This window comes from Alosa sapidissima, chromosome 21 (assembly GCF_018492685.1).
Source record: "Alosa sapidissima isolate fAloSap1 chromosome 21, fAloSap1.pri, whole genome shotgun sequence".
NCBI classification, from domain to species: domain Eukaryota; kingdom Metazoa; phylum Chordata; class Actinopteri; order Clupeiformes; family Clupeidae; genus Alosa; species Alosa sapidissima.
In genome coordinates this window covers 19,335,787-19,362,836 of record NC_055977.1, presented here as the reverse complement: position 1 = coordinate 19,362,836, position 27,050 = coordinate 19,335,787, and the positions used below count along the sequence as shown (strand labels likewise).

General features: G+C 41.5%; 1 protein-coding gene and 1 long non-coding RNA gene across 4 annotated transcripts in view; one reads left to right on the top strand and one right to left on the bottom strand.

Annotated features, from left to right (window-relative positions):
- tshz1 (teashirt zinc finger homeobox 1) overlaps positions 1–19,105 on the bottom strand; it is a 34,542-nt gene extending 15,437 nt beyond the window's left edge. Inside the window, exons 1-2 of one of the 2 annotated variants that reach the window (XM_042077078.1) lie at positions 19,049–19,105; positions 16,720–17,287 (exon numbers count right to left, since the gene is read on the bottom strand). In XM_042077078.1, the coding sequence (XP_041933012.1) occupies positions 16,720–16,759 (40 nt within the window). In that variant the 5' untranslated portion in view covers positions 16,760–17,287; positions 19,049–19,105. Of the gene's footprint in view, positions 1–16,719; positions 17,288–17,468; positions 17,747–19,048 lie in introns of those variants that run through there. The other variant, XM_042077077.1, reaches the window with a different exon arrangement.
- Positions 16,706–23,524, top strand: LOC121695894. Of its 2 annotated transcripts, none has more exons than XR_006026196.1 (3): positions 16,706–16,766; positions 21,364–21,532; positions 22,130–23,524. It is a non-coding gene; the product is annotated as an uncharacterized LOC121695894 (long non-coding RNA). The 2 variants fall into 2 exon arrangements; XR_006026195.1 differs by lacking the exon at positions 16,706–16,766 and adding an exon at positions 18,474–18,887.
- Positions 23,525–27,050: the final 3,526 nt, after the last annotated feature.

Below are 27,050 nucleotides of genomic sequence, written 5' to 3'. Positions count from 1 at the left end.
ATAAACCGCCGTGTAGCTCCCGAAATCTGGCGCAGGGGTCAATTGATTGCGTTTGCAAACAATCGATGCAATTCATTTTTCTCTTTCCCTCGTTCAGACACATAACACACAGCGAGACCCCGTTTGGAGAGCACGACTGTGTGGGGATGCAAAGTGCAGGCCAGGCTTTTCGATAAGAAACACACAAAACGGGCCCGAGGAAACGAACGCAGCATAATAGGGTGGCTCATTGTTTTTATGTTGTGCCAGCGCAGCGGAGGAGCTACAAGCCTGTGTTTTGGTCGAATGTAAATTAGACGAACTTCTCCTCGAATGGTACATTGCTCCCGGAGGGCCAGGCTTCTCTCACTTTCTCCTGAGAGACATTCTGGGGAGGTTTCACTCACTGATCCTGTGACCATCGTAGTTAAAGTGATGGATTACCCCTCCAGAACCAGTCATTCATATCTGACTCTTTGTTTAAGTGGTGCACCTGCTTGGAGAACACCCATTTTTAAAGGTCTGGTGGGTGACAAAGTCACACACACACACACACACACACACACATAGTGTTATATCACTATGCAATTGAATAAATATGACCAACTCTGACCTTTCTATATGTTTAGAATTCCTTAATACACATGGCGATATTGCTGCACTGTTTCACTTTTGGATAAGGTGAGGTGAAAGGTTGACCAAAGATATGCCAGTCCAAAAAAGAGGCAGCTATCATAATCAGGGATGTGTTTCTTGAAGTAACTCCCATAGTAAAATGATAGAGAGACTGTTTCTCCATGGTAGTAGCTCGACAACACTTTCAGGAAATGCACCCCCTGTCAAATTCCATTAATTTCAAGTGACCAGGCACATAATATGGTTTTCACAAAACACATCAGAGACAGCAGTGAGCGCTGAGAGTGTGGGAAATGAGATTGTCTTTGCACCTTCAGGTTAGAAATAAAGAATGTCCCAGAGATCAAGCTAAGCCTTATATCTTTCCAATGATGAAGGAGGCCAAATGTATGTGCCCATGTATGTTGAATTATTCCAAAATGTTGTGCATTTGATGATAAAAACATCGAAACTATTAATATCATTCACATCAAACTCTGCAAATGTTTTTAAATAAATGTTTGATTTTAACAATATCTTTCTCCTTTGCAGTCTTTTCTATGCTGTTGAAACATTTACCTTGTTTATCCTCTCAGCTCAGCAACTCTTTTTCTTTCAACCTTATTTCTGTCTCTCTTTTCCTCTCACTTTTCTCCCCTTCCGTCTTCTTCAGTGTTTGTTTAAGAGCCAGATATGTGCCGCCATGACGACCAGCACAGTCAATAAATCACCTTTTGCTAAGTGTCAGGGTGGGGGCCGCTCGCCCATGAGACAATGGTCATTATATCATAAGCACGAGAGCCCAACCCCATCCACACCGCACTAAGGAAATCTTCTCTTTCTCCTTCGCTCCCTTTTTCCTTCTCTTCCTATTTTTTTTTTACAAACCAGGAAATGCATGGCTTATCTTGCAAGTTTTAAGGACCGTTTACAGTTCCAAAGGAACACATTAGCCAGAGCAAAAACCTATATCTAGCCAGATACTAACAGCAGACTGTTAGTGCTTACTGTGTGGTCAGTGTCCCATGACCATGCTGTGAAGCTGCACAGTGTAGCAAAAACAAGCCAAAGCAGCGTCCAGGCAGGCAAACACACCAACCATGTTTTTATTGTGTGTGTGTGTGTGTGTGTGTGTGTGTGTGTGTGTGTGTGTGTGTGTGTGTGTGGCTGTATGTGGGTATAGGGGTTGAGTTCTTTTACTGACGTAAAGATAAGCACGAAAGAGAGCTCTTCACCAGAGACATTACCTGTGTCCTGCGCCTTTGCGATACTGTCATCCAGAAAACATGCACACACAGGCAGGAACACACGCACACACACACACAAACACACACACTCACACTCAAACAGCAGCTGCTCCCATCGCCTAGCAACAACAAGTTGATAGATGACCCTGACGATGGATAATTACAATAAATCACCCTCACACTGAAGGCGAGATGAGAGGAGGGGAAGAAAAGCAAAGCAAAGCAAAACAACACAAAAAAAAAATCAGTTTGGCTTCAGAGTACCTCAGCACCCTCTCTAACACCCGTTTGCACTGGGGCAGAGCAGAAAGGAAGAGAAACATCTGAGTGAAAAAGAATGTAATCACTTCTGAGAAATGATTTTTATAGGTCCTACTTGTTAGGCTGGAAGTGATTCACAGTGGAAGAATTTTTCAGAATTTTTTTTACTTTGATTTCAATGTCTTGTTCAATGTCTTGTTATGGTTATAACACAGTAAATTGTAGATTTTTAGAAATGTAGATTTTTAGAAGGATATATTTTATTATATCAGATAAGTTTTCCTTTTTTTGGAAAGAAAAGAAAAGAAAAAAATGCAAATGCATGAAAAAGAAAAATGCCAGCACACAATCCAGCCAGAGGCCTGCAGAGGAGGGACCAAGTGGACAGTGGCAGTGCACAACCAAACCCCACAGAGGTGGGTCTTTAAAAGAAAGATGATCAGCAGAAAAACAGGAGTGTGGCTGAAAAATGATTTAAACAGTGTGTGTGTTGTGAGAGGCCAGTGGTGAGAGAGAGATTATGTGTGTGTGTGTGTGTGTGTGTGTGTGTGTGTGTGTGTGTGTGTGAGAGAGAGAGAGAGAGGGGAAAGAGAGAGAGGAAGAGAGAGGGGAAGAGAGAGAGGGCAGGAGGACACAAAGAAACTCCCCTCTCAGGCCACGACCTCACCAGTTCTGTCTAGCTGAGTCTGGTTGCACAATACCCATCAATCAGCCCTCCTCTGCACCGACCCGTCAGCATTCGCTGCAGCTCACAGGGCCGTCAGCTTGTAGCACCGCAGAAAAACACACGGATACATGCAGGGACACACACACACAAATGCGCACGCACACACACACACACACACACACACACACACACACACACACACACACAGAGAATCACACACACACACACACACACACACACAGAATCACACCTATAGGCATGAAGATGTACTGTACATGCAGACAAATTCATGCAAAAAGATACACACAGATACATGTTAATCACACAAATGCACCCACACGTGTACAAAGCCAGAATCTGTCTTTCCTCTAAAATATCCCTCCACATAAGTACTGAACTTCTTGGTACATATTTCTTATGAATCACAATAAATATGTCTAACTCATTAACTTAACACACTGTGATGAACCACTTATATGAAATAATAATAATAAAAAACATATTTATAGCTAGATGTTTAATGTAGACCTTTCATTAATTATCTCTAGATACTGACAGTAGCTACGTGCCTCAGGGAAAGAGGCATTGGGGGCATCTAAAGCGGGAGAGTGGCTCACCAAAGGTCATCTGAAAGTAAAGAAGTTAACAGCACCCCAAGACCTTGACAGTTACTGCTGGGTGTCAGGCCGTCCTTAGCGACTGTGAAGGAAGCCTCTGCAGAGTTCCTTCACGCTGGGCAGAAAAATAACGGCCCCGCCATAAATAACCTGAAACAATCCCATGACAAGCTGCTCCCAAAAAAAAAAACAGAGCTTTAGAAGGAGGAGGACACACAAGACATTCTTTGACATGGAGGCAGCAGAAGAGTTCTAAAGAGTTGTGTGGTAGTTACACAAACCCGGTGTAAACAAACACATAATACAGTAGGACTATATTTTCATGCTTTTAAAAGCATTCTACATAAGACAATCGTATAAGTCAACAACTGCCCTGACAAAGAATTAAATAGCACAAAATTAACTTTGTAAGAGTAATTCTCATGGCCTAAAAAAAAAAAAAAAACGTTCTTAAAAGGTGATTAATCAATAATGGATCCACTCTGTTTGACATGTTTTGAGTTTTATGGTGAAAACATTACTGGATGCCTCCAAAATCAAGACGTTTTAGTCACTAAGAGATTTGTCCTGACCAACATACAAGTATCCAAAAGAAATAAAGACATTTTCTTGTCAAAAAAACATCTAGCATTCTATGAATCATGGGTCTTTGTTTAAGGTGTGTTCTGACATCTGTAAGAGCCTTAAAACGTTAGCAAATGCCTAGAAAGCAAGGTGTCCCAGGAATATGCAGTATATCTGTCATACCTTCGGAATTATATGACTCTTGTAAGTCTAAACACATTTTTACTTTTTTCATGACAAAAACCCTTCTTACTTACAATTTCAAAACCTCCCTCCAATAAATTAAAGCTCTCATATTTTATCAACAGTGCAAGCAAAGTGAGGCCATATTCTTACAGGCTGAAAACTTAAGCTGAGTGATGGAAAGATCCAGAGGGCCATCCACAAAGAATCGAAAAAAAAAAACGGCCTGGAAAAAAAGCCAAGATTCTGAAACCTTAGAAGGAGCACTAGTCCAGGGGAAGAGAGGGCAGTTTGTGGGGATGGAGGAGGGAGGGGCGGTCATAGGGGCCAATAGAGAGAGGAGCTCACAAGGGAACCGGGGTTTTGTGGAGGGTCCCGTCGAGGCACTACATCATCGAGGCCCATCTCGAAATGGGAGGGCATGCCAGAACCAATCAATAACAACATTTTAGGAGGCAGGGGAGAGGGAGAGAGAGAGAGACAGAGAGAGAGAGAGAGAGAGAGAGAGAGAGGAGGAAAAAGAAGTTTCTCAGGCTTGGGGTGCTCTGCTGTGGACAGGTTGATGTGCTTCCTCGCTAAAACCGTTACTGCTTGGTGGAAGACAGGGAGCAAAGTCAGAGAGAGAGAGAGAGAAAGAAAGAAAGAGAGAGAGAGAGAGAGAGAGAGAGAGAGAGAGAAAGAGGAAAACCAGACACGGCGGCAAGACAGGCGGAGAGACAGTCAAGACAGCTAGACAGACAGGTCTACAGATGGCAGACCGAGAAGCAGACAAACAACAGGCAGATTAGAAGCCAGTTAAGCACAAACGACAGAAAGATGGACGGAAAAGACAGCAGGCAGCTCCCCTGCTCTCCTGTTCAACAAAAGGTGCCAAGGGCAAACAAGCAAAAAAAAAAAAAAGTCCTCACATATCTACTTCCAAAGCAAAAACATTTCCACCAGTCTTCCTCCACTTCCCGGCCCTGCTGCTTGCTCTGTATCCTGGCCTATTTTAAGTTTCCGTCGCCTTCAAATTGCCCTTCAACAAAAAAGCAGGCTGCTGACACCTCACACCTTGCTCAATCCCCCCAGCCTGAATAATCCCCCAGACATGATGAATGGCACCATAACTCTGATATCCACAATCAATCTCTGCTTTAAAGACACATCCATCTTCAATAATGTTGATTGGGGAGAGGAGAGGAGAGGAAGGTGGGGAGGAGGGGTTGCCTCGCCTGCTAAAGGGGGGGCAAGTGGGACTGTCTGGCTCGACCTCATGAGTGTGTGTGTGTGTGTGGGGGGGGGTGGTAGAGGCTGAGGTGAGGGTGAGCCTGGGGGGTTGTTGGAGTGGGTGGGTGGTGCTGCTGTCTGCCCACCCGTGTCTGGCAGAGGAATAAGTTAATGTGAATCAATCGGTTGGGCGCAAGGTAAGTCGAGAGGGAGAGAGAGAGAATAAAATAAGAAAATAAAATGAAGGGAAAAAAATACAGACAATGAAGAGTTTTGTGCATCCCCTTTTAGCAAGCTCTATAGCAGTGAGAGTGCCACTGAATCTAGCTTGGCACTGATATGATAAGATTGCTGATCATTTCCAGTGATTTGATGCAGACAAATGATTCGGCTGTTCATTCCTGTTTATCTCAGGTGAAGTGAATAACAGGTGAGTCAGGCGAGACGACGATAGATGCTGATGAAGAACATGAGAGGATGGTGCACTGCACAGGCTAGATTTAATGGGTCCTTGAACAGATCAAAAACAGCATTCGTCTCTTACACACTTCTCTTTCACAGGGTTTAAGTACACTCCTCCACACCAATCACTGTTCCCGTCTCCAGCAGTTAATAGCTGTATAAACGTCTGTTTAGGAAGAATTAGATCGTAGACATTTAAAAAATCATTCCCTCAGTATCTCAGCATTGCATTTGATCCAGTCACACGCAACAGTGTTTAACACATCTAAACTGTTAGGGTGAACTGACTATAATAAGGACTCAATGCAGAGACGAGCACTTCTGACAGAGGGAGAGAGAGACAAAGTGTGTACTTGTGGGTGTCTGTTTGCTGAACAGACATATCAAAGACCTGTTTTTTGGCAATAGACATTAGAATCAGTGGGAGGGACCATGTGTATGTGTGAGTGTGTGTGTGCGTGTGTGTGTGTGTGTGTGTGTCAGCATTATGTGCATGCCTCAGTGAGTGCATCTGTATGTTTATGTTCAACAAGAGTGTGTATTTGTGGGTCTGTCTGTGACTATGACACTGTGTGTGTGCGTGTGTGTGTGTGTGTGTGTGCGTGTGTGAGTGCCTCCGCGCTTGCTTACAGGCGGAATGAACTCTCCCAGGCTTTGTCATGTGTGGTTCCCAAGGCCTGGCCCCTTTTGATAAATGACACGTGTCATTCTGTCAGCTCCCTCCGCTGCAGCAGGGAGGCCCCTGTGATGTATGACCGCTCTGAAAAAGGAAATCAGGCACTTTTTGGCATGGACCGAGACCATGCCCTTTATATAACGGCTTTAGGTTTTTTTTTTCTCTCTCTCTCTCTCTCTCTCTCTCTCCCTCCATGAAGGCATATGCTGTTCTTTTTTTGTCTTTTCTTTCTCTCTGTCTCTCTTTTTGCTTCGCCCTGTCTTTCTTCTGAAAACAGATTAACCATTTTTCTCCCCACAAATGCGTCTATGCCTAGTTCTGTATATCATTAAAAAAAAAAAACTCAAAACAAAAGAAGAAGACAGGGACGCGCACATGAGGCAAGACAAAAAGGATTTGATTTACAAGCTCTGATGGGTCCTTTACCTGTCAGTATTTTATTTTTATTTTTTTTGGCCACGAGGGTGGGCGTTGAATTTTAATTTTACAAAGGAGTGTCAATAGTTTTCTGTGAGGAGCCAAGTGACAAGGGCCAACGTTGAACCGCTCAGCACTACATCAGCGAGACAGATTAGAGGCAGTCGCTTGATGCAGGCCTGTGCTCGAAAGAACACACAACATCCATCAGAGGCACAAACACAGAAGAAGGGATAAATCATTTTCATTGCCTTTACAGCTGTGACCCAAATTTGGGTATGGGAGGAGAACCGGTTCGTGGTGAGGAGAGGAAGAGGGAGGGTGACGAGGTGGGATGGGATAGGATGGGGGGAGAGAGAGAAAGAGAGAGCGCCGGAGCTTTTATTTCTCCCCTTTTCCTAACATGTTTGACGTTTACCAGGACACACCAGTCATGGACTAGACAGGCTTATGGGAGCTGTGAGCACCAAGACTGTAGCACTGTCCCAGCTCGATGCAGCCCCACCTACATACGTGTCTCGCCACTTTTCACACACACATGTATGTATATATATGCGTAAGACCCACACACCTATGAACATGACACTGCGTGTAAACATCCAATTGGCTTGTTAAAGTTAAGCCGGAGTGCAAAAGCTGTTGCTGAAACCTAGTGAGACATACCTGAGTGATAGCAACAGCAGAGCAACATTTTCAATGGCAACAGCAAGGCGCGTTGTAAATCTGCAAGGCCCGTCTCCCCCCAAAAAAGAAAATAAAACATCTGCAACACCCAGGAGATACAGATCACTGCCAGACAAGGAGAGAGAGAGCGAGAGAGAGAGAGGAGGAGAAACGAGTGAGCAAATGAAAAAAAAAATGACTGAGAAAAAATGCGACACAGAGCAGCAGTCAGTCATCTCCACTGCTGGAGGAGTGGAAAAGAGAGAGAAAAAAGAGAAGGGAGAAAAAAATGGGGAGGCGGAGGTGGAGGTGGAGAAAGACTTGCCACCTGGGGGTCATGGCCTGCTTACGACCCCACTCCATTCACACTCTGCTCCCCGATCCACCCATGGAAAGAAAAAAAAAACATAAATAACCGCACAGAAAGAACTGCGCGAAAGAGAGAGAGAGGGAGAAAGAGAGGGAGAAAAAAATACTGAAATGATTAACAAGTGAGTGATGAGAGACAGACGCGGTTGACCTCTCCTTTCCAGGCTCCGTCTGTGCAAGAGGAGGACCGCAGAGAGAAAGAGACAGAGAGAGAGAGAGAGAGAGAGAGAGAGAGAGAGAGAGAGAGGCTTCATTATATTCGCCAACCAATGCTAACGCAGCAGGGCTGAGGGCAGCCGCAGCCTCAGAGTCTGTTGGACCTCCCCGACTACTCCGACCCTTTCTGGCTGATGTTTGCCAAATGCCCATGGCCGGCGGTCCACAAACACGGGGCGGATAGTAATGAGGCAATGTGGGTGTGTGGGTGAGAAAGTCACAGAGAAGAGGTGGACAACAAAGTCCATTTCTCTGCCTACTTTTGTCATATGCTGATGTTATCAAAACTAGTATGAGCCGCAGCAAATGGAAAATAAATGTTCCAAGGAACTGTGGTGTTACAGCAACCGTTGCTAGATCACAATCATGTAGTCTGCTTTCTATACTTCGTCGATGAAGAAATACAGGATACATCCAGACATGTTCATCAATATCAAATGCTTTCTTTGGTTGACTCAAACATTTTCTGCAAGGGCTATATTAGCAAATCTGTGTAACACAGCATACAGTTACTACCTTGGTCAGCACATAATTTTACAATAACTGCTATCTCTAGGTTCCTAAATTGAAAAAGCAATATAGTATTACCATGCAATTATTTATTTTAACCCCCCCCCCCCTTTTACAACCACAGGATTGCACAACCTGGTAATTTTTGTAACTGACTGATGGTACTTGACACAGTAGGATACCCAAAGCAATAGCCCCTCCAGATTTACATGGCAGAGTCAGTAAGGGCAGTCATGGGGATCTGCAGGGGTGATGGCTGTGAGCAGGTCTATATTGCACTGCCATAACCAATTTCCATGGAACATGAGGCCATGTTGAAGGCATTCTATCTCCCCAAAGCACACCAGCAGTCACGGGTCAAATACATTATAGGAACCCAATGACACTATGATTCAAAGAGCATGGATGAAAAAGTCCATACAGTTTGAAATGCTCTGGGGTTACTGCAATAATGTTAAAAATGTAGCATGTGGGGTATTTCTGAAAACTCAACATGCTAGGCAAATCACAGACTGTTCCTTTTCCTTTGCCGGGAACTAGGCAGACACACTGTACAAGCAAGAACACAGAACATGACAGACAGTACAGCAAGACCAAATGAAGTCTAACAGTATTGAGAATCTTACCCAAAAGTAAATATTGAACTATTACACAGAGTTAGGTTATCCCCCATTCTGCTTTACCAGATTGTCAGGGAACTTGGGAGTGCTCTGAGAGAATCAACAGCTGTCTAAGTAAAGTGTCTAAGTAAATATGCCTGGTTAGGTTTCAGTATACTAACACCTCACCACACAGACACGGTCAGTCCTGTCAGACTAAGCCTAGACGGATGTGGGGATACAGGGGTCTGTTTGTTTGTGTGTGTGTGTGTGTGTGTTGTGAGTAGCACAGGATGGGGTCGACAGGCACCCCATGGTTATCTCAGACAGAGTAAGAAGTTGAAGCTTAGCCGGACGATGGACACTGTCTGCGCGGTGGCAGTCTCAGGATGAGCTTTGGCACCACTACAGACATGTGGCATTTGCCATTTGAATGTGATTGTGCCATATCCCTGCAAATTCCTGCTAAGTCTGGTGGATGGGTCGCAATATGTTCACCTTGCCTAAACCTGTACCGGCCATTTTGGGATGTCGGAGTCAACCGCAATGACTTTCTGATTTGAACACAATAGAGAAAGGGCCTTTCTGTAAAGGTCAAGAAATGAAAATGTACAGTTTTACTGTAAAGGTCAGTGGAAGAAAATCAAGGCAATGTTAGGAAGGGCTTCAGTATCTGAAGAGATACTTCCTCAGACCAGAATTTAAGCTTCATGCGTGTTGATATTCTGAATATACCCTTCCTATTAAAGCAGTAATGTGCTTTATACAGTATATATTGACAACAAACACTGATGACAGAGTTCTTTGGACAACTCATCATGTTTGTCTCTTCTTAAGACATGTCAGCAGTCATTATGTCTATGTCTGATATGTATCTATAACAATTATAGATATGCAACCTGCTTTGCTATTACATGGCTCATATTGACCTGGACAATTCCCAGGTTTTAATGAGAATCTCAAAATGAAATGTAATGCTGAGCACCATTCCTATACTAGAGAAACGCGTGCATTAACTCTGCTTCCTTTTCATACTTCTACTATTACATAATGCAATTAAACAAGAATGCAATACATTCGTTAAAGGGAGAGCACTTTGGACATCATCAGCAGCGCTCCCTATTGAAGAACAGAGACACCACACAATAGGTTTCTGCCATTTGAAAGAGCTTGTTGAACTTCCTCACCCTGATGGCTCAAACAGGAGGCAAGCCTCATTGGCCTTTGAGGATAGCAGGGCCAATGCAGTCTGTAAACATAAACATAACATAAACCATGGAAACGACTGAACACCTGAGGACACCTGAGATGTTGCTCATGTATAGTATGGCTAAGGTTGCATTGTAAAGTTTATTGGCGCTTGTCTTAAAAAGGTACTTGAAGGGAAGAGGTCCTTATTCTGGCCTGGATCCAACACACTGGCATCCAGTGTGGCTGAGAGAGAAGAGTGGTTTCTGAGCACCAGTGTTAGTACGCCACAATGAGGACACAAATTAGCCAAATATTGTTTTTCACCGAATCTGAAAACACTTGGTCAAATTCAGTCAAGGTAAAGGTTATACTAAGGTGATCTGTATGCAGGTTGATAAAAAGTGATATGGAGTTATAATTGTGTGGGAAATAGGAAACAAATTACTCAAGAGCAATTTAGCATCCATTACAGAAACACTGATTCAACCCTAGATCTGCTGATAATGGAAAGATATAAGGGAGGAATAAGAAAAGCTGAGAGCTCCTTAAAACATGTTGTCCAATGTCCACCTCAAGAATGAGTGGACATCGACTACCAAATCCCTCTTCATGTAAACTATAACATGTGAACTCCATTTCAAATCCCTGTTATCAGTTAAACGGACACATTTTCTGGGTGGATAAAAAGTATGGCTGCTCTATGGTTGCACTCCTCTTTCTGTAGAGGGTGGTTTTTATCAATCAAGATAATAAAAATGACCTCTTATTTCCAAGATAAGGGTTAAAAAAACACTATTTTATTTGGCTCAGAGAATGATGAACTGCAAATGCAATGCTTAAGTGTTTTTGGATTTATACCAAAACTGCTGGCAAATGACTCGATCCGTGGTGAGAGAGAAAAATGAGCCTTGAAAGTGTCACTGGGAGACAAAAAAAAGAATTGCAGGTCTTTGAGCGTGCCTTTTAAAATGTGCTGCAAAATGCCTCATAAAGTCTTTCGTAGGGGGACTGGCAAGGCTGTTTGTGTTATGAGTGTCCAATCTCTCAGTGTTATCTTTATCCACCTATACTTGTGTCCTGTGGTTTGAGGTGATATTTAACAAGTCGTGATTACAACGTGACAAAAAACTGATTCCGGCTTGTAGATAACTCTGCAGAAGATCATGTCATCCATTGTCCGGGGATATGGCACAGACAGGTCTTTCTTTCTCGGCGCTGGTGTCGACATGAAAACATATTTCAAAACCTAAAAGGGAAAGCTAATAATCCATAATGAAACAAACCCAGGGGCTATTTCTGGGAATGATCCATCACGCACATAGCTGCGCTATGAAAGCGCCGGGGCCTAGATGATACGGCCCTCGCGTCCGTGCCGGAGTTCTCGCGCAGGGGGCCAAAGGGGACCACATCCGATCGACATGCGCCATGGAGCCTCACTAATATTTCCCCTCTTTTTACGAGGCTCTGACACCAACAACCCTATCAGCATCCATTCAGGGTCTGCCAGCGATGGGGCTGTATTTCATGGCCCTGTTGGGGGGCCGTGGGGGAAATGGCAAGGGAGCCTAAGAGGATCCTGTCACCTTAAGAGCACCCTGGTGATGAAGGGGCCAATAGGGCCCGGCTAAGAGTCTGCTGGAAGATTGTTCTGGACCCCGGGCCTCAGAGGAAACATATATCCACCTGGCAACGGGGGTGGGGTAAGGGAGATCTAATCAACGCCTAATAACAGCACAGTAGGAGTTGTTCTCGCTCATAAATCAATGTACAAAATAATTGCTAATACACTGGGTATCGATTAGCCCGCCTAGCGCCTCATTTTCAGAGGCTATGGCTAAGAACTAACAAAGTGACAAGGGTAAAGTGTTATTTCTTTCTCACGCAGACAGCTGGGCCGGAAAAATGACTCAGGCAGGCAGTAATTCTTAATTGACACCTGTCAGGATAATGGGTGCAGTCGCAGCTGCTGCAGGAGAATTTCTCTCTAGTCCTGTTCATCTGTCAGATCTAATACCTTTCCTGAGCAGGGCTTTTCTTTTTTCCCCTTTACTGCCTCTCCCCCCCCTCTCTCTCACTCTCCCTCTTTTGCATTCTTCCTTTCTTTGTCTGTCTCTTTCTTTCTCAGACGCTCAGATTGTGCTGAGGGCTTAGTTTAAAGAAATCCAATAATCATACGGCAAAAACCATGCCAGGCGTTTCATATGCCATCTTATTTTACATTAGTGTCAGACATATGGGCAGGCCATTGGACAACAGGAAGCACATGCGGCACAAGGGGTTTGTGGGGAGGAGTTAAACAAAGTCCCAGGACACACTACTCCCACATGTCCATGCATTTCTTTTCCCTTTTGTTCACTTGATGACATCAAAGGATCAGCAAAACCACACAGATTAACCGTAAACTGAAAGGTTAAAGACCCGAGATGACACAGTTAGTGTGGTAAGTTGAGTCAACAGTGTGTCATTCAAAGACTTTTTACAGACCATGAGCATACGTGCCCTAAAAAAATATATATTGTTAATAAAACACTGTGAATAAGCTGACAGGGTTATAACGGACACCATTCGTTTCATCCTTTCTTGACAAGAGCAAACTGTCGACCTTCCAACGCCCACACGCCAGAATCCAGCTGTCTACAGTTACAGATGAACTCTAGGGCGAGTTAGGGTTGTACAAAACTTAATGTGTGTGGTAACTAGCGTGGGTGAGTGCAACCAAAAGTATGGAATGAAATCAGAAAACATCTAGGAAATAAGGACTTTTCCCTCACACAACAATTACATTAGAGAGTAGGAGAAAAGCTGGAATTGGGAGATGGGTTTAAGAACAGAGAGAGAGAGAGAGAGAGAGAGAGTTCAGACAATGGTTCCCATGGGTCTGGTTTGACCTCCTCAAGTACCTCATGCTTCCAACCTCCCGTGGCTAAGTCATGACTCCAGCCTTTTCTTCTTTCTCTTGCACTGGAATTTTTTTTCTCTCCCTCCCTGACTCACTCTGGGAAAAAAACAGCTGAGACATGAAACTTTGATCTAACAGCACACACCTGACTCCTTTGATAGTGATTTCCTGTTAGACCTACATGATATCCTCAGTCCAACTTCCCATGTGTAGGCCCAATTTGCTGGGTCCCATCTTCATCAACTACAAAGTTTACAGAGGAAAACTGATGCTTTTTTTTTTTTAATGCACACAATTATGAGCTGACGGAATCACGTTTAGGGCTTTCTGACAGTGCACTTCCACTGCTTAATTACAATCAACATTCCATAAACTTAGCCAAACTGCCGTACCAAAGAACTCTAATGACACACATTTAGCATCGACAGTTAAAGAGAGTCAACGGTATCTATCTGCTCTACATAAGAATTCCCAGCCATTAAAAGAGGCTCATTTGCCTACCCCTAGAGGGAAGACTCTGATCTCTCTGAACAGGAGTTGGCCATGACAGAAAACTTGCGGTGTATTTATAAATTATGAACTCCCAGCTGTGCTGAGAACTGACTAAAGCCTGTTTGTTATACGCAGCTCACTATCACACCCTAACACTCGCTAATCCTAACATAAATTTCTTTTAGATCTTTACCTCTGTAAGACAAGTCATAGATCAGTCACTTTATAGGGGGGGGGGGGGGGAGAGAACATAAAGGAGGTGAAATCTGATGATGATCTGATAGGAACTACTGGAGGGCATATTGCTTTATTTCCTGAACAGATCTCACTGGGGTCAACAGACACCCTGAGGAGGACTCTACTACGAATATCGTAAGAGGGGGCTGTGAGCACAATACAAAACCACGACTTCCCTTCTAAAGGGAAAACACACGACACATTAGGACAGCCTCCACTAAGCTGCCTTAACTTCATCATAAAAGCAGTAACAACATTTTAAGCTAAAGCAATATTTTTAAAAACATGCATGCACTAATGGGAGGGTGTTCCGCTCTTTCCACAATGCAAAAATTCTCCCCTACTTGCTGGCAGGCTACCATGTACTTCCGTGTTTGAAATTGTCTCTATGAATTAAATATACCCATATGACCTGTGCTATAGACACATATGCCCTAGATTACACAGGAAGGTACTGACTATGACTAACACTACAGCACATGGTTAGAAATGAGCACATGCAGTATATTGCTGTTAAAAGAAAAAGGAACTACTGCCCATATTGCCAACCAGGAAAGGATGCCAGAAGACACACGCTTTATGTTTTGCCCTTTCTCGGTTTTCCTCCTAAGCTTGCTGGTGCAGTTAAGAGGCAGAATTACTGAGGTCATTAAGCAGGCGCAGTCCAGTGACATGATTAGTCAGGTAGCAAAGTCCATTTGTCACCTGGGCTGGAAAATTGAGTTAATGCAGCACTACGGGCAACAGGGACTGTATAATACTGGGTTGATTACATCAAGGCAGCTGCGGACTTGACACCTTGCAGAATTTGTCAGCATTAATCGTTAGGGGCTGTCACAAATCCATCAGCTCCAGAGATAATTAGGGACCCCCATCTGATGAAGCTGCCGTGAGCAACCTTACCTTTTCCTCCTGATAATTAAGAAGCCTTGCACTTCTCAGAAAAAGCTGGTCTTGTTCTTGTCTTAACGACCCCTCTAATATTGACTCCATCACGCCTGAATAAGAAAATAACATCTTCTGGACATCACCTTTTCCTCCCCCTCTTTTTGAATGTCTCAAGTTTTACCCTTGTGTGAAAATCTGAGCGGTGACTCAAATGCTTTCAACAAAATACTGTGAATAGCTTCTAGGGAACCTCTGCTATGAAGGCCATAACGTGTGTGTGTGTTTTTCTATATAAAAAAAGAAATTCTACCATGCAATGAAATTTTAGTGCTTATCTTTTTTGACATTTAACACTTAGGACACAGGATGCACCCAGTATACCTGGTCTTATGTTCTGACAGAATACACTGAGAATACAAAATTGTACCCAACAACTTAATATTGACAATTACAGCTAATAATATTCTACCCTTACATGAGAACCAATGCATGTCGCCAATGCATGTTCGTCTGTAAAGCCATTTAAAGGAAAAGATGTATCTCCTCTTGTTCATCCCTTACCCTTTGCTTCCTGTATCACTGTCAGACAAACAAGCTCCCCTACCTCATCATGTCTATACCAAAGTTTACCAAGTTTCCATGTGGCTACCTCAAAAGAGCATGCCACTTACACATTAAACGGTGTTCTCTATTATAAATAAATGATATTGTAATAATGGTGTGTATTGTATTTTTTTTACCTACAGGATTGCGTATTTCATGGCCGTTTTTGCTGCATCAAATTACAGGGAACTCTTGAGTAGCCTACTGCACTCATTATCACGGCGCTGGATCATCTCACTTGATCTTACCACACAATCAGCTAGGACAAAGTCGATACACCAGAATATTGTGGATTGTGTAAAGGATTAAAAATGTAGGCTAATAGGTCTTCCGTATGCAACGTGTTGTTATCTGTCCATCACTATGGTGACAGATGTTGTTAACTAGAAAGCTTAGATAGACCTAGGAAGATGCAGAGACGCGGTGTGAGTGAGTGTATGCATGTTTGGCGACGGGGGACATCTTCTGTCAGCCAACTACTGGGTGTTACTTCTGTGATATCGTCACACCCCAGCAGCCATGATCGCCCTCCTCCCCCTGGAGACTGAAGGGGGAAGTATTTCCCTACTTGAAATGGCCTTTCCATGGTCTCCCTCTTTTCGACCGGGACAAGTGTGCTTTTAGAGAGGTAAAAGCTTTCAGGCGCATGCGTGTTTCCATGGTGAGTTATTTGGTCATGTTTATAAAGAATTAATTAATAGATCTAAATTATATAACAAACTATAAGTCAAGATTCAAGTAAAAGGCCAAGAGACAAAGGTTATATCATTTGAAATCGACTTTGTCAATAAAAGTTAATTGCACCATTATTGTCACAATTCTTTTAAAACGGTCTGTATGTTAGGACATGGTTCATCATAGACTATGTGTTGTATCCTGTTATTTGAGTTAAAGACTAAACTGAGTGTCTAGCCTACTATTGAGCAACTGCACACCAGAGGGCTTTTTTCCCTGTAAGCACCTGCAACACTTCACTGACGAGCAGCTATGCAAGGGATTTACGGTCAAGCGTCCCTTAAAAACTTTTGCACTACATTTTCAGATCCTATGACCTCTTTATTTCGTTTTTAGGTAAAAAAAACAACGTAGATGTTATCACTAGTGGATAACCTAACTGACACTATTTCAACAGTGTATAGGATTGGTTTAGCCTACCTGAAGACCGCCTTGGCGCTTGCTGTTTTCTCCGTGGCATGCTTCTGGTCAGGACTTTCCGCTTGACTTTTCATGCAGAAGCGAATTAATGGAGATAGACACAGATGAAACCTCTGTAGCAGTTGCGTTCAGACACACCATACGTTGTATTTTCTTCTTGTCTTCAACTTCTCGATTTTTTTTTGGTCAAACTTGTTTTTTTATCTTATCAAACGTAACCTAAAAAGTTCAACCTATGTGTTGGCAACATTTAAACGGTAAAAAACGACCGTATTCTCCACAGTAGGTTTTTCATCTGATGTGTACAGATTCGGTATGTCACTGCATGATGATAAGCGGTACTCTCCGTTTAAATATCGCTCTAACGATGTGGACTACGGCACAGTCAGTCACAAACGGTTTCTCTCCCGCGTCCATCAGCAGTATCCCGGTTCGACGGAAACAGGTTGGAACAGATTTTCCTCAAGAGTGAAACCACCGAGAAAATAGCAATAATATCAACTTCCACAGTGAAAGAAACCACGCTGAAATGTATTTCCTTGCCAACAGCTCCTCTGTGGTCCGGTCTCTGAAATATAGTGAAAATGAAAAAGATAGATATTAGATGGTTAGTGTCATTCAAGCACTTAGCCAAGCAATTCGAAAAGCATTTCGGTCAGAATATTTTAGATGTCTATTTCCTTAAGCGACCGAAACACAATCTTTGTTCCCACATTTGCTCGCCCGTCCGAAAAATCAAAATTATTCACCCTTACTCCCATGTAGACTCGGTGAGGGCGCTTAACGTTGGCTGCCGTAGCATGGAGGGGGGAAACAAAGCCCAAATCGGCAACGCTCCGGAAGAATGTACATCAACTTATCACTCTTTTTCAGAAAACTCCAGGGAGAAACGCGAGACCGCTTCTTTCCGTTGGAATATATGTCGCTTATTCTGGATATGGTAAGGGCATTTCAGACCGTCTCAACTGATAGACAGACACATCGAGTTGCTTCCCTGCCTCACTTTTTCTCACTCCACCCCTTCAGGAGCGTCACTCTGACAGTAGAAGCCCACCTGTCAATCTTGTTCAGCATTCTTGTTCCTTCCCTCACTCAATGCGTTCTAGCCTACTGTAGGCAGAACGCCCCCCAGAAAAGCAAGCGTTTGAAGTTGGTTCTTCATGTCTTTGGTATCCCATAGGATTCTGTGCCCAATTAATGATCGTATTGGTGTTGGTTGAAATGTTTAAAGGAAAACTCTTATTAAACGTGATGATCTCATGTCATATTTGTTGTGTGAATTGTGTGCTACTGTAACAAATAGGCTACGTATACTAAAGGTATGACTATTTCGCCATAACTGGAAAACAGAAAACCATCTCGATGTGCATGATATTACTAGTATGGAATAAGCATATTACTTGATTGTTCATCTTGGTAATATCACGTTTACCCATATTTTATTGTGAGTGTATAAACCACTGTCAATATCGTAAATGCTCACAACGAGATTGCATAGGCTAAATACTTAACGCGCCATGGAGCCGCAATTATGTCCAACGTAGCCTAACCATTTGTAACATTTTGCACACTCTGACCCCGAAAAGGTTGTTACAAGTTTCAGATTGATTCGTTTCACCTTAGTAGGAAGTAGCTGATGCACTTCACACGGGAAGAGGAGGGACTGGTTAAATCAAGTCCACTGTGGCCAAAGCAAGCCTGTCCATCCACGCGCATTGCTTATGACAAACCTTCAAATGTAGACTTGTACGACTACAACATCACAATTTCAATAAAAGCATGTGAGCACATTGTATTTATGGACAGTGAATAGGCTAGGGAATCTATATGCCTACAGCATTCGGGTTGAACCTGAACTTCATTAACCCCTGAATAACGTACGCTGTGGGCATGCTGTCCAGATCTTGCTCTCCGGGTTTACAAGTGAGTGGGTGTGGGTTTAAATATCTAATGGAGAAAAGGCATTGCAGAATCTCTCATCGGACGAGAATAGCATCGTTGTGTCCACCGCCCCCACCCCACAACACCCCACCTAACGGATTTTTAAAAAGAGGTTCTTTTTCGCTTCGGCAGCCAACACTCCGGGTTTGTCTTGACTCAGCCCAAATCGCCAACAAATACCGATTCCGTCCAACATGTTCATGGGATGCATTTCTTTCAAATCTTTGGTGAGTGTTGATCATAAACTTGTTTCGCTTTACAGTGATATTGCTTCAAATGATACTAAAACAACTTGACTATGCGTTTAAGTATTGAACAATGGACGATGGAGTATTTAGCAACAGAAACTTTAAAGAAAGCCGCTCTGTGTCCCTAAAAGTAACCTTACCTCCTCTGGGCGAGAGCATCCTTGAGGAATTGCCAGTCGCTATTACACTGATCATTAATGCTGACTGGTTGTCGGATGAAGCTAATAATGGGGAAATATTTCCAAGTTCCGCCCCAACATCTGTCTATCTATCCATCCCGGCATCTCCCCTCCATCTGCCTGTCGCTCTTGATGTTACTTACGTCACTCGTCCTCCGTTAGGCGCTCAACGGGGAAGCGGGACTGGCGCAAACAAGGGGGTCCTGCTCCGCAGTACCTCCCCGCCATTCAAGTGCTTTAGGTTCGAACTCCTGTTTGAAAAGAGCATGCTTGAAAACAATTTGTGTTGGGTGTCATTTTAACCATTTGTCACTTTAAATTCTCGACTTTTCCTGGTTAAAACTAAAATGTGACTGTTATGCGTTCTATCATTGAGTGCACTTACTTCACCAAGTAGGCTTTATGAGTTGATTGTACAGTGACCATATATGTTATACTACTAATATATAAATAGAAATATGGTATGAAATAGGCTATGGTCTCTGTGACTCCGCGGAAGTCATACGTGGTGGTTGACCATATTTGCACAGCCCAATATTTTCTAACTATCCTAATTAGGTTCATTAATAACAGAATAGCATCTTTAAACAACTCAGTGTGTCTCCACCCTTAATGAAGGCCGTGCCATGTGAGGTTGTTAATATAAGTTTATGGAGATTAGACCCCAAATGATCAATACCAAACCTCTCCCTTTGTTTCGGACATCACGGTTAATTAGGCTTTAATTAGGTCGTTGTTGGGAGGTGGGTTGATGCAAAGTTTTTTAATTAATTGATAGTTCCAAAGATAAAAGTGTGCGTCGTCACATTTAATTTAAGATGGTGATGTTGATGAAGAAGGTGATTTTAAATCCATGGTTGTGGGCTATCATTAAAAATGCACAAGGAACTTTGCCATATATCTCACAAAGGCTTGTATAGCCTACAGAGATCTCACAACAGCACAACATAGTTTAAAAATGAAAATGGTAAAATGGAAATTGTTTAATAAACAACCCCCTGTATACAATTGTTATGTAATTCCCTATGTTAAACTTTCTGATATGCTCTTTTTTTGTTTTTGTAAAATGCCAGAGTCTATCCATCCATATCATAAATAGGATATATATAACCACCAGGATGACAGTATAACCATAATATATAACCACCAGAATGACAGTGTATTGTTTTGTGATTGGATTGAATAGAGAATCTGCTTTGCATTGATTTTTTAATAGCAGTTGTATAGAGCCACCAACTTATGATCAGACGGCACAAAAAGTGACCCAATTTAAGTACATTCAGTCGCAGATATATTGTAATTCTTTACTGTAGACATCATTTCATGAACACATTGTAAACTATTCAACCCTCTTTCTAAAAACTGTATCCTGAGCTGCATTTCTACTGCATGTTTAGAGGCTATAATACAAATACCATCTGTCCATAGAGATTTCAATGCTATTGTCATATTTTGTTTTGTGATGTTGCCCACACATCAGATATGTCTCAGAATACACAAAGTGCATTCTCTCTATCTTCATTTCTCCATCTGTCTCTGACTAAAATGGAGAAGGACAAAATGGTGGTCCTCGCCTCCACTCTCATCGTCCTTGCAAACATTTAGGCCGTCCATGAAATCCAAGGTTAATCGTTGAGAGAAACAATGCTCTTTACAGATGTTAAGATTCTGGCATTTGTGGCGAGGCTTGCTGGTGGTTTGCAAAAGCTATGTCACTTCACTTGTTTGGTCGAAGGATGGAAACGTGCAATTTTGTCAGAACTTTAACACTTCAAGTGGAATTTTCCAGAAGAATAGAAGTCGAGCACAACGCATGCAAGGCAACTGCAGGCACAATGACAAGATTGAATGTGAAATACTGAGGGGGAAGTGCTGCACTACGCTTTGAAGCAGACTTATTTTTTTCTGTACAGGCAGTCGCATTAGATCAACACATTATGATCCAAATTGCTGGCAAAATATACGATTCACGACAGGATTGCACACGTGTCCACCGACAGAATGTCAAGATCTAAACATTACTGAACAACATGGAATACCTCTCCCCAGACATATGTAAAAACATAGTTGAGTTTTCAACAGCCTCAACTACAATGAAAATGCTCGGTTTATTTGTGTTTTTATGATATAAACAGTGGCTGATACATACCAAAACTGTACAAGCGTATGAGCAGAGAATGAGGAGTGGTCGCTAAACAAAGGACAATTTCAAAAACACTAGATATACTCCCATATACGCAGTGGTCACTGACAACCTACATGACTTTCTCCTTTAGGTTGGTCAGGGTGACTGGCTTCAATAGTGGATGACCTTGTCGGATGACCCATCTGTCGTACTGGGCCGATACGGGAGAGGTGAGACAGCTATGCAGAGCCTGAACACTCTGATTTCCACCTCCGCAGATGGTGGGTCACCTTAAGTAAAGACAAACACAGAGGTCAAAGGTCAGTGTTGTTGGCTGTTTCTGTTGAACCCACAAAAATTCATGAAAGCTCCAACTATTTCACGTGAAAGAAATGGGATATGTTTCCAGATTACCATTTGTACCACTTAGTGAGAAGTTTAAGATCTGAGTGAGGAGGAAAACAGTTCTGTAGATTTTATGACACAATTGTGAAGGCTGCAGCCTGGAAACAAGCAAAGAAGTAGGTGACAGCTTGTGTTTTTAAAGTTTGAACTTAGACAAGATGTAAACACACACATCTGATTAGCAGAACTCTCAAAACCCTGAGGATTACTTTGTTGTTGTTACATTTACATGTTTGTTACATTTGATCTGACACCCGTCGATCATCACATAAATGTGGTCACAATATGGTTGCAATTGTGTGGTTTGTTTATACTATATAAATAAATAAACAAATCAGTAACTAAATTGGATCATTTAGTGGCTGGGTAATTATAAATGGCTTTTGACAAGATTATATATCGCAGATGATGAATGACAATTGCATGATTCAAAATATGCTCATGTGTATGTGTATACTGTCAATCACATGGAGTACAAAGAAGCACAACACATTCCTCTGTTGCTCTAACAGAACACGTCTCTGTGATCACTTGCTATTAGTTGGATTTGTCACCCTTAAGGCACCCAGGTAAGGAATTTTAAACTTGATTCATAGTCGCTTAGGATAAAAGTGTCACAACTTTAAACTTTGTAAATCAGCTATAGGTCACACAGAGAGAAGAGCAACAGGGTAGTGTGGCGGCAGGTAAAAGCCATTCTACAGGTCAGTCTTTTTTTGGATTATTTTTTGCCTGGCAATTCTATGTCGGTCCAAACCCTTGAATGTATCTGAAAAAAATGCTTTGCATATTGGTTTAGTATGCTACTGTTAGATATGTTTTGTGCCATGATTTGGTGAATATGATAATAGTAACTGTGTAACACTTTGGACCATTTGCATTCCCCCAACAACTGTGTTATATAAATACATACTGCATGCAATGTAAGGGATAAGATGTACAATTTGCAGAACAACTGCATATATTTCTGGGGAGAGAAATCTTATTTTGCTACTTATTGGACTGTCACACAGTCCCACATTGTCTCCACAACAGTTACTAATTAAATGACCATATTGCATGCCCATAAGTAGGTGTGTCTGTGTCATAAGCCAGGGAGTCAGTGTGTTACAGCCACTTGGTTACCCCTGAATACTCAACTTAATTGGGTGTATATCTTAAGCACAGACATTTCTCCTTCTAATTAAAGATTCATGTCAGAGGCAAGACTACATGTTATTAATAAATTATATGACTTGAAATCACACAATTTACAGAATACTTGGTGGAAAAAAAATCTTTCAGATTTTTGTTCATTTCTTTCCATTGATTGGGACTTTTTAGAGAAGACTATTCATCTTGTTTTTTGGACAAAAAAGTGTTTATGAGTCCACTAATGTGAGTGTAACAGTATGTAAAATGTGGTGTTATATTTGCATAATGATGATACTGTGTGCAATTACTTAACATTCACATCAGTTCATTCAGACATTCATCACTGAAGGAATCAGAGTAATGGCCTTCACATTTAAATCAAGTAGCATTTGCTTTACATGGACAAAATCATATTTCATGACCAAAATAACAAAGAAACTCCATTAATTATTGTCTTAAGTACAGATTAATAAGAATTAATGAGTGGCCTGACATTTTGTATACAAAAAAAGTGAAAGGGCTAAGAATCCTAAAATGTGCATTTTTCTTAATGATTTGGGCATATCTCACATATACCTAAGTTTTTGTTATTTGGATGATAAAATGAAATATTAAGTATATTTTCTGCTTGAGTCAACGGTCTTTGATATTTTAAAAAGAAATAGCATGACTAATCGCCTAAAGAGATATTAAGCAGTATGCCAGAAAGTGTGTAATGATATACCATTATAATGATGTCTGTATTCGTCAAAGTCTTTGACTTACTACGGTTCAAGGACATGAACCATTTGAGAGATATTTATCCTTTGCACACAAATCTATATCTTATCTTAATTTTTTTCTTTCTTACACTTTTTCACATTCTGTCAGTCGTATCACAGATTTTTCTAACCAACGCGTCTTGAGGCTTAAGATAAAACTATTTTCATAGCGCATGAAATCCTCAATCAGTGACGGGTCAGATGAATTTCCACAATTTATTGGTAGCTAGAATATAAGAATATATGATGAAAACAATAAAGAAAGTAGATTTTACTGTGTCATAGAAAGGAACTATCAGCAAATCCATCAGATAAGGAGACATAATTAAAATGTCACCTCTCTTTGGCAGTGGATAGTCATAATCGATCTTTACATACAGTAATTCATTACTTTTTGTATTTCTAGGAAAAAGACTGATGAAGAAAGTTATCTGTGGTAGAGAGGAATGACATGGAAGGAAGCCGTTTATTTCCATAGATGGTATTAAAGGTCTATTGATGTCAGCCATTTTAACAGGCAATTAAATGACAACAAGAAAAAGGACAAGAATGAACTTCTCCAGACTGCATACAGGTTGGTATGCAGCCGGGGATGTAGCCAGCTTAGCCAGCTTCCTGTATGTATGAGGATAGTGTCCTCATTGACACGGTTTCGACTTTATCTCATTTTGGGTTGTCTGCATGACCCCTCTGGGCATGCTATACATAGGTACAGTACATTGTCAAGGATGCCCATAATACTGAGACATGGTGAGAAATTGCCCACTTGCAGTTCTATCTTAAGTCTTCAGTACAAGTTAGCTTACCACATACATATTATATTTTGTTGTAAACACCTATGGATGTTTAGAACATAAAATAACCCAAAAACATTAGACTGTCATGGAATAACTCAGGCTCTTACAGAGTACTTTATGTGTATTGTAAAGTTGAGCTGGAAGTATATTGTATGGTTTGAGACACAGACTAAGGGTTTGGTGTCAAATTAAAAGCAAGGGGGCTATTAAGGCAGCATACAAGTGTGTGGAATGTCAAATTCATGTAGAAAATACATGGTACCCTATTATGTTTAGTATAAAGCCCTTCTGAGATTAACAGCTACTCATTCTTTGATACATATACCTGATGTTGGCTACATTTTTCAAACAGGAGAGTGTATGTTTCAGTATGATGGTATTCATGGGTTTAAAGGCTGTGGTGAGAGGAACGTACAGATGAGGCACAAATATAATAAATATCACATGGGCCATTATGCAATAATAGGATCCCCAACTCATTTAGATAGCACAGTAATTATTTTATTTTGTTATCAAGGATTTCTTCTATTTCTACAATAAGAATGAAAGGAACATGTGTGGTAGCCAGTTGTTACTGAAACAGTCAAGAAGCCATATACATACTTAGTGTTTACATTCCAGTTAGAGAAAAAAAAACATGTCTTAGAGAAGGTAAATGCTTATTGTCTGTAGCCTCAAGTCATACTATAGTGTGGAGGCATAGAGAATGCCACCCTTTCCCATACAATCATCAGAGGACTCGGCTGAATGTGAGCTGTAGCTAAGGGCTAATGGAGCCTCTTCTGGAGATGCTACAAACAACACACAAAGGCTTGCCATTTTTATATTGGGTAACGACACAAGCCAAAAAGCATCTATATATTTAAATATGTAAACATTTTCAAAAAAATATTTTGAAAATTGCTATTCATTTGCATCGAGGTAAGCATGTTGTATTGATCCTCTGCACAAAACAAACTTTGTTTGTTTTGACAATTTCTGACTAAAGGTACAGTATGTAAGACGAATTGTCCAGACATGCTGATGCTTAACCTTAGACTCACTTTGGGACCACTGCAGGAATAAATACAATTACCAGAATTTATTACACATGTAAAATACATTTTGGAAAATATTTGACATTTGCCTGAATGTTGTTGTCTTGCATAATACGTCAGAGATGAAATATATGATTTGATATATTTTTTAATTATATCTGTGTTTATATGACTTCACAGTATGAGCTAATGTTTGATGTTATGCTACCACAGCAACAAATGAAAATAAAGGCCAGCATTTGAGGTTTAACAGTAATTTGCGTGACCGGTTTGCTGTTCTTACAGAAATAAACAATCCTTTTCTCACTTAGTAGACATGTCCTTTTTTACAACGTTATGCTTGATAAATCACAGCCTATAATTGTATCTCTATAAACTAGTCAGTATTATTTATAATGGCTACTCTACAACAAACCAAGAATTGAATCAGTCTTCAGTCACTAATTAAATGATTTTCAAATTGTCATTGTCAAACTGCTCAAGATTGTGAAACCCACATATTTCATTTATTAGCACAAACATGTGGTGCTAGCAAATAATGCTAGTGTTTTAGTTTTAGATGAAAACCCAGTCAGAGTATTGTCAAAGGCAGGCTGTGGTTAAGCACTGAGGTGGCTGCTCTGTGTTGGTGCTGCACCTCTCTGCTCCTGGAGGTGGTCTGGGGAGCTCAGCACAGACAGACCTGTGATGCCGTGCAGCTCAGATCCACAGGGGCTTCACACCGCCACCGCACAGATGGCCACTTGTGGGTTAACTTTTCCTCTTTTTCTCCGTCTCAAATGCCACACAGTGAGGTCACATGCTGAAGCCATTTCTTGGTAGTGCCTCCCCCCCCCCCTCACACACATGAACTCACTTACACTCTCCTATGCACACACACTCACACATGCACACACACACACACACACTGACCTAATTGCTCAGTATTACTGAACTAATTAATCACAGTCCCCTAATCACGGTGACAAGGTTGGGTAGGTGACATTCTCTAGAATCGCCATTCTTGTTTCTGTATCTTTCCCTCCATTAGTCGCTTACACATTCACTCTTTTGCCCATCTCTTCTTCTCACTTACATATGTGTTCACCTAATTCCATGGTGCAGCAAAAGATAAGACAATAATGTAACTGATACAAAAAAAATACTGTATGCTTCCTAAATGGCTTTCTGGTTATTATACACATTAAGTTCATTAATATGGCATTGCAATGTCCTTTGGGATGTGGAGTGAGCACATTTCAGTAAAAAGACATATTTTCATAATTTCACAGTAATAGTATTCACTGTTTGCAGTGTTTTTTGTGTGCAAAAAGGCTACACCTTTTTATAACTATTTTCATACCCAGTTTAAAGAGGCTTTTAGTTTTTGTTGACAACTGGCATGTTACCAAGCTAAAAGCCATGAGGCTGGCCTTACAAACAACCGGTAGCACTGTTGGCACTGATAAAAGCTGTACTGATGCCTGTAATGTATCTGGCAAAGTTGTGAAGCCTATTCTTACATGTTTGTGGGGATTTCAACCCGATCACATAGCCATGTAATGAAAAACCTGATCAGCTAGTAGAAATATCACAGGTGCTTAGCTCTCTTTCATCTGATCATACTTTCAAATTGAATTTGAATGTTATATAAAAACATACAGTACCTTTATAAATAGTAAAAATGCATAATGGCCTAGAGACTGACCTGTATTCTATGCTCTT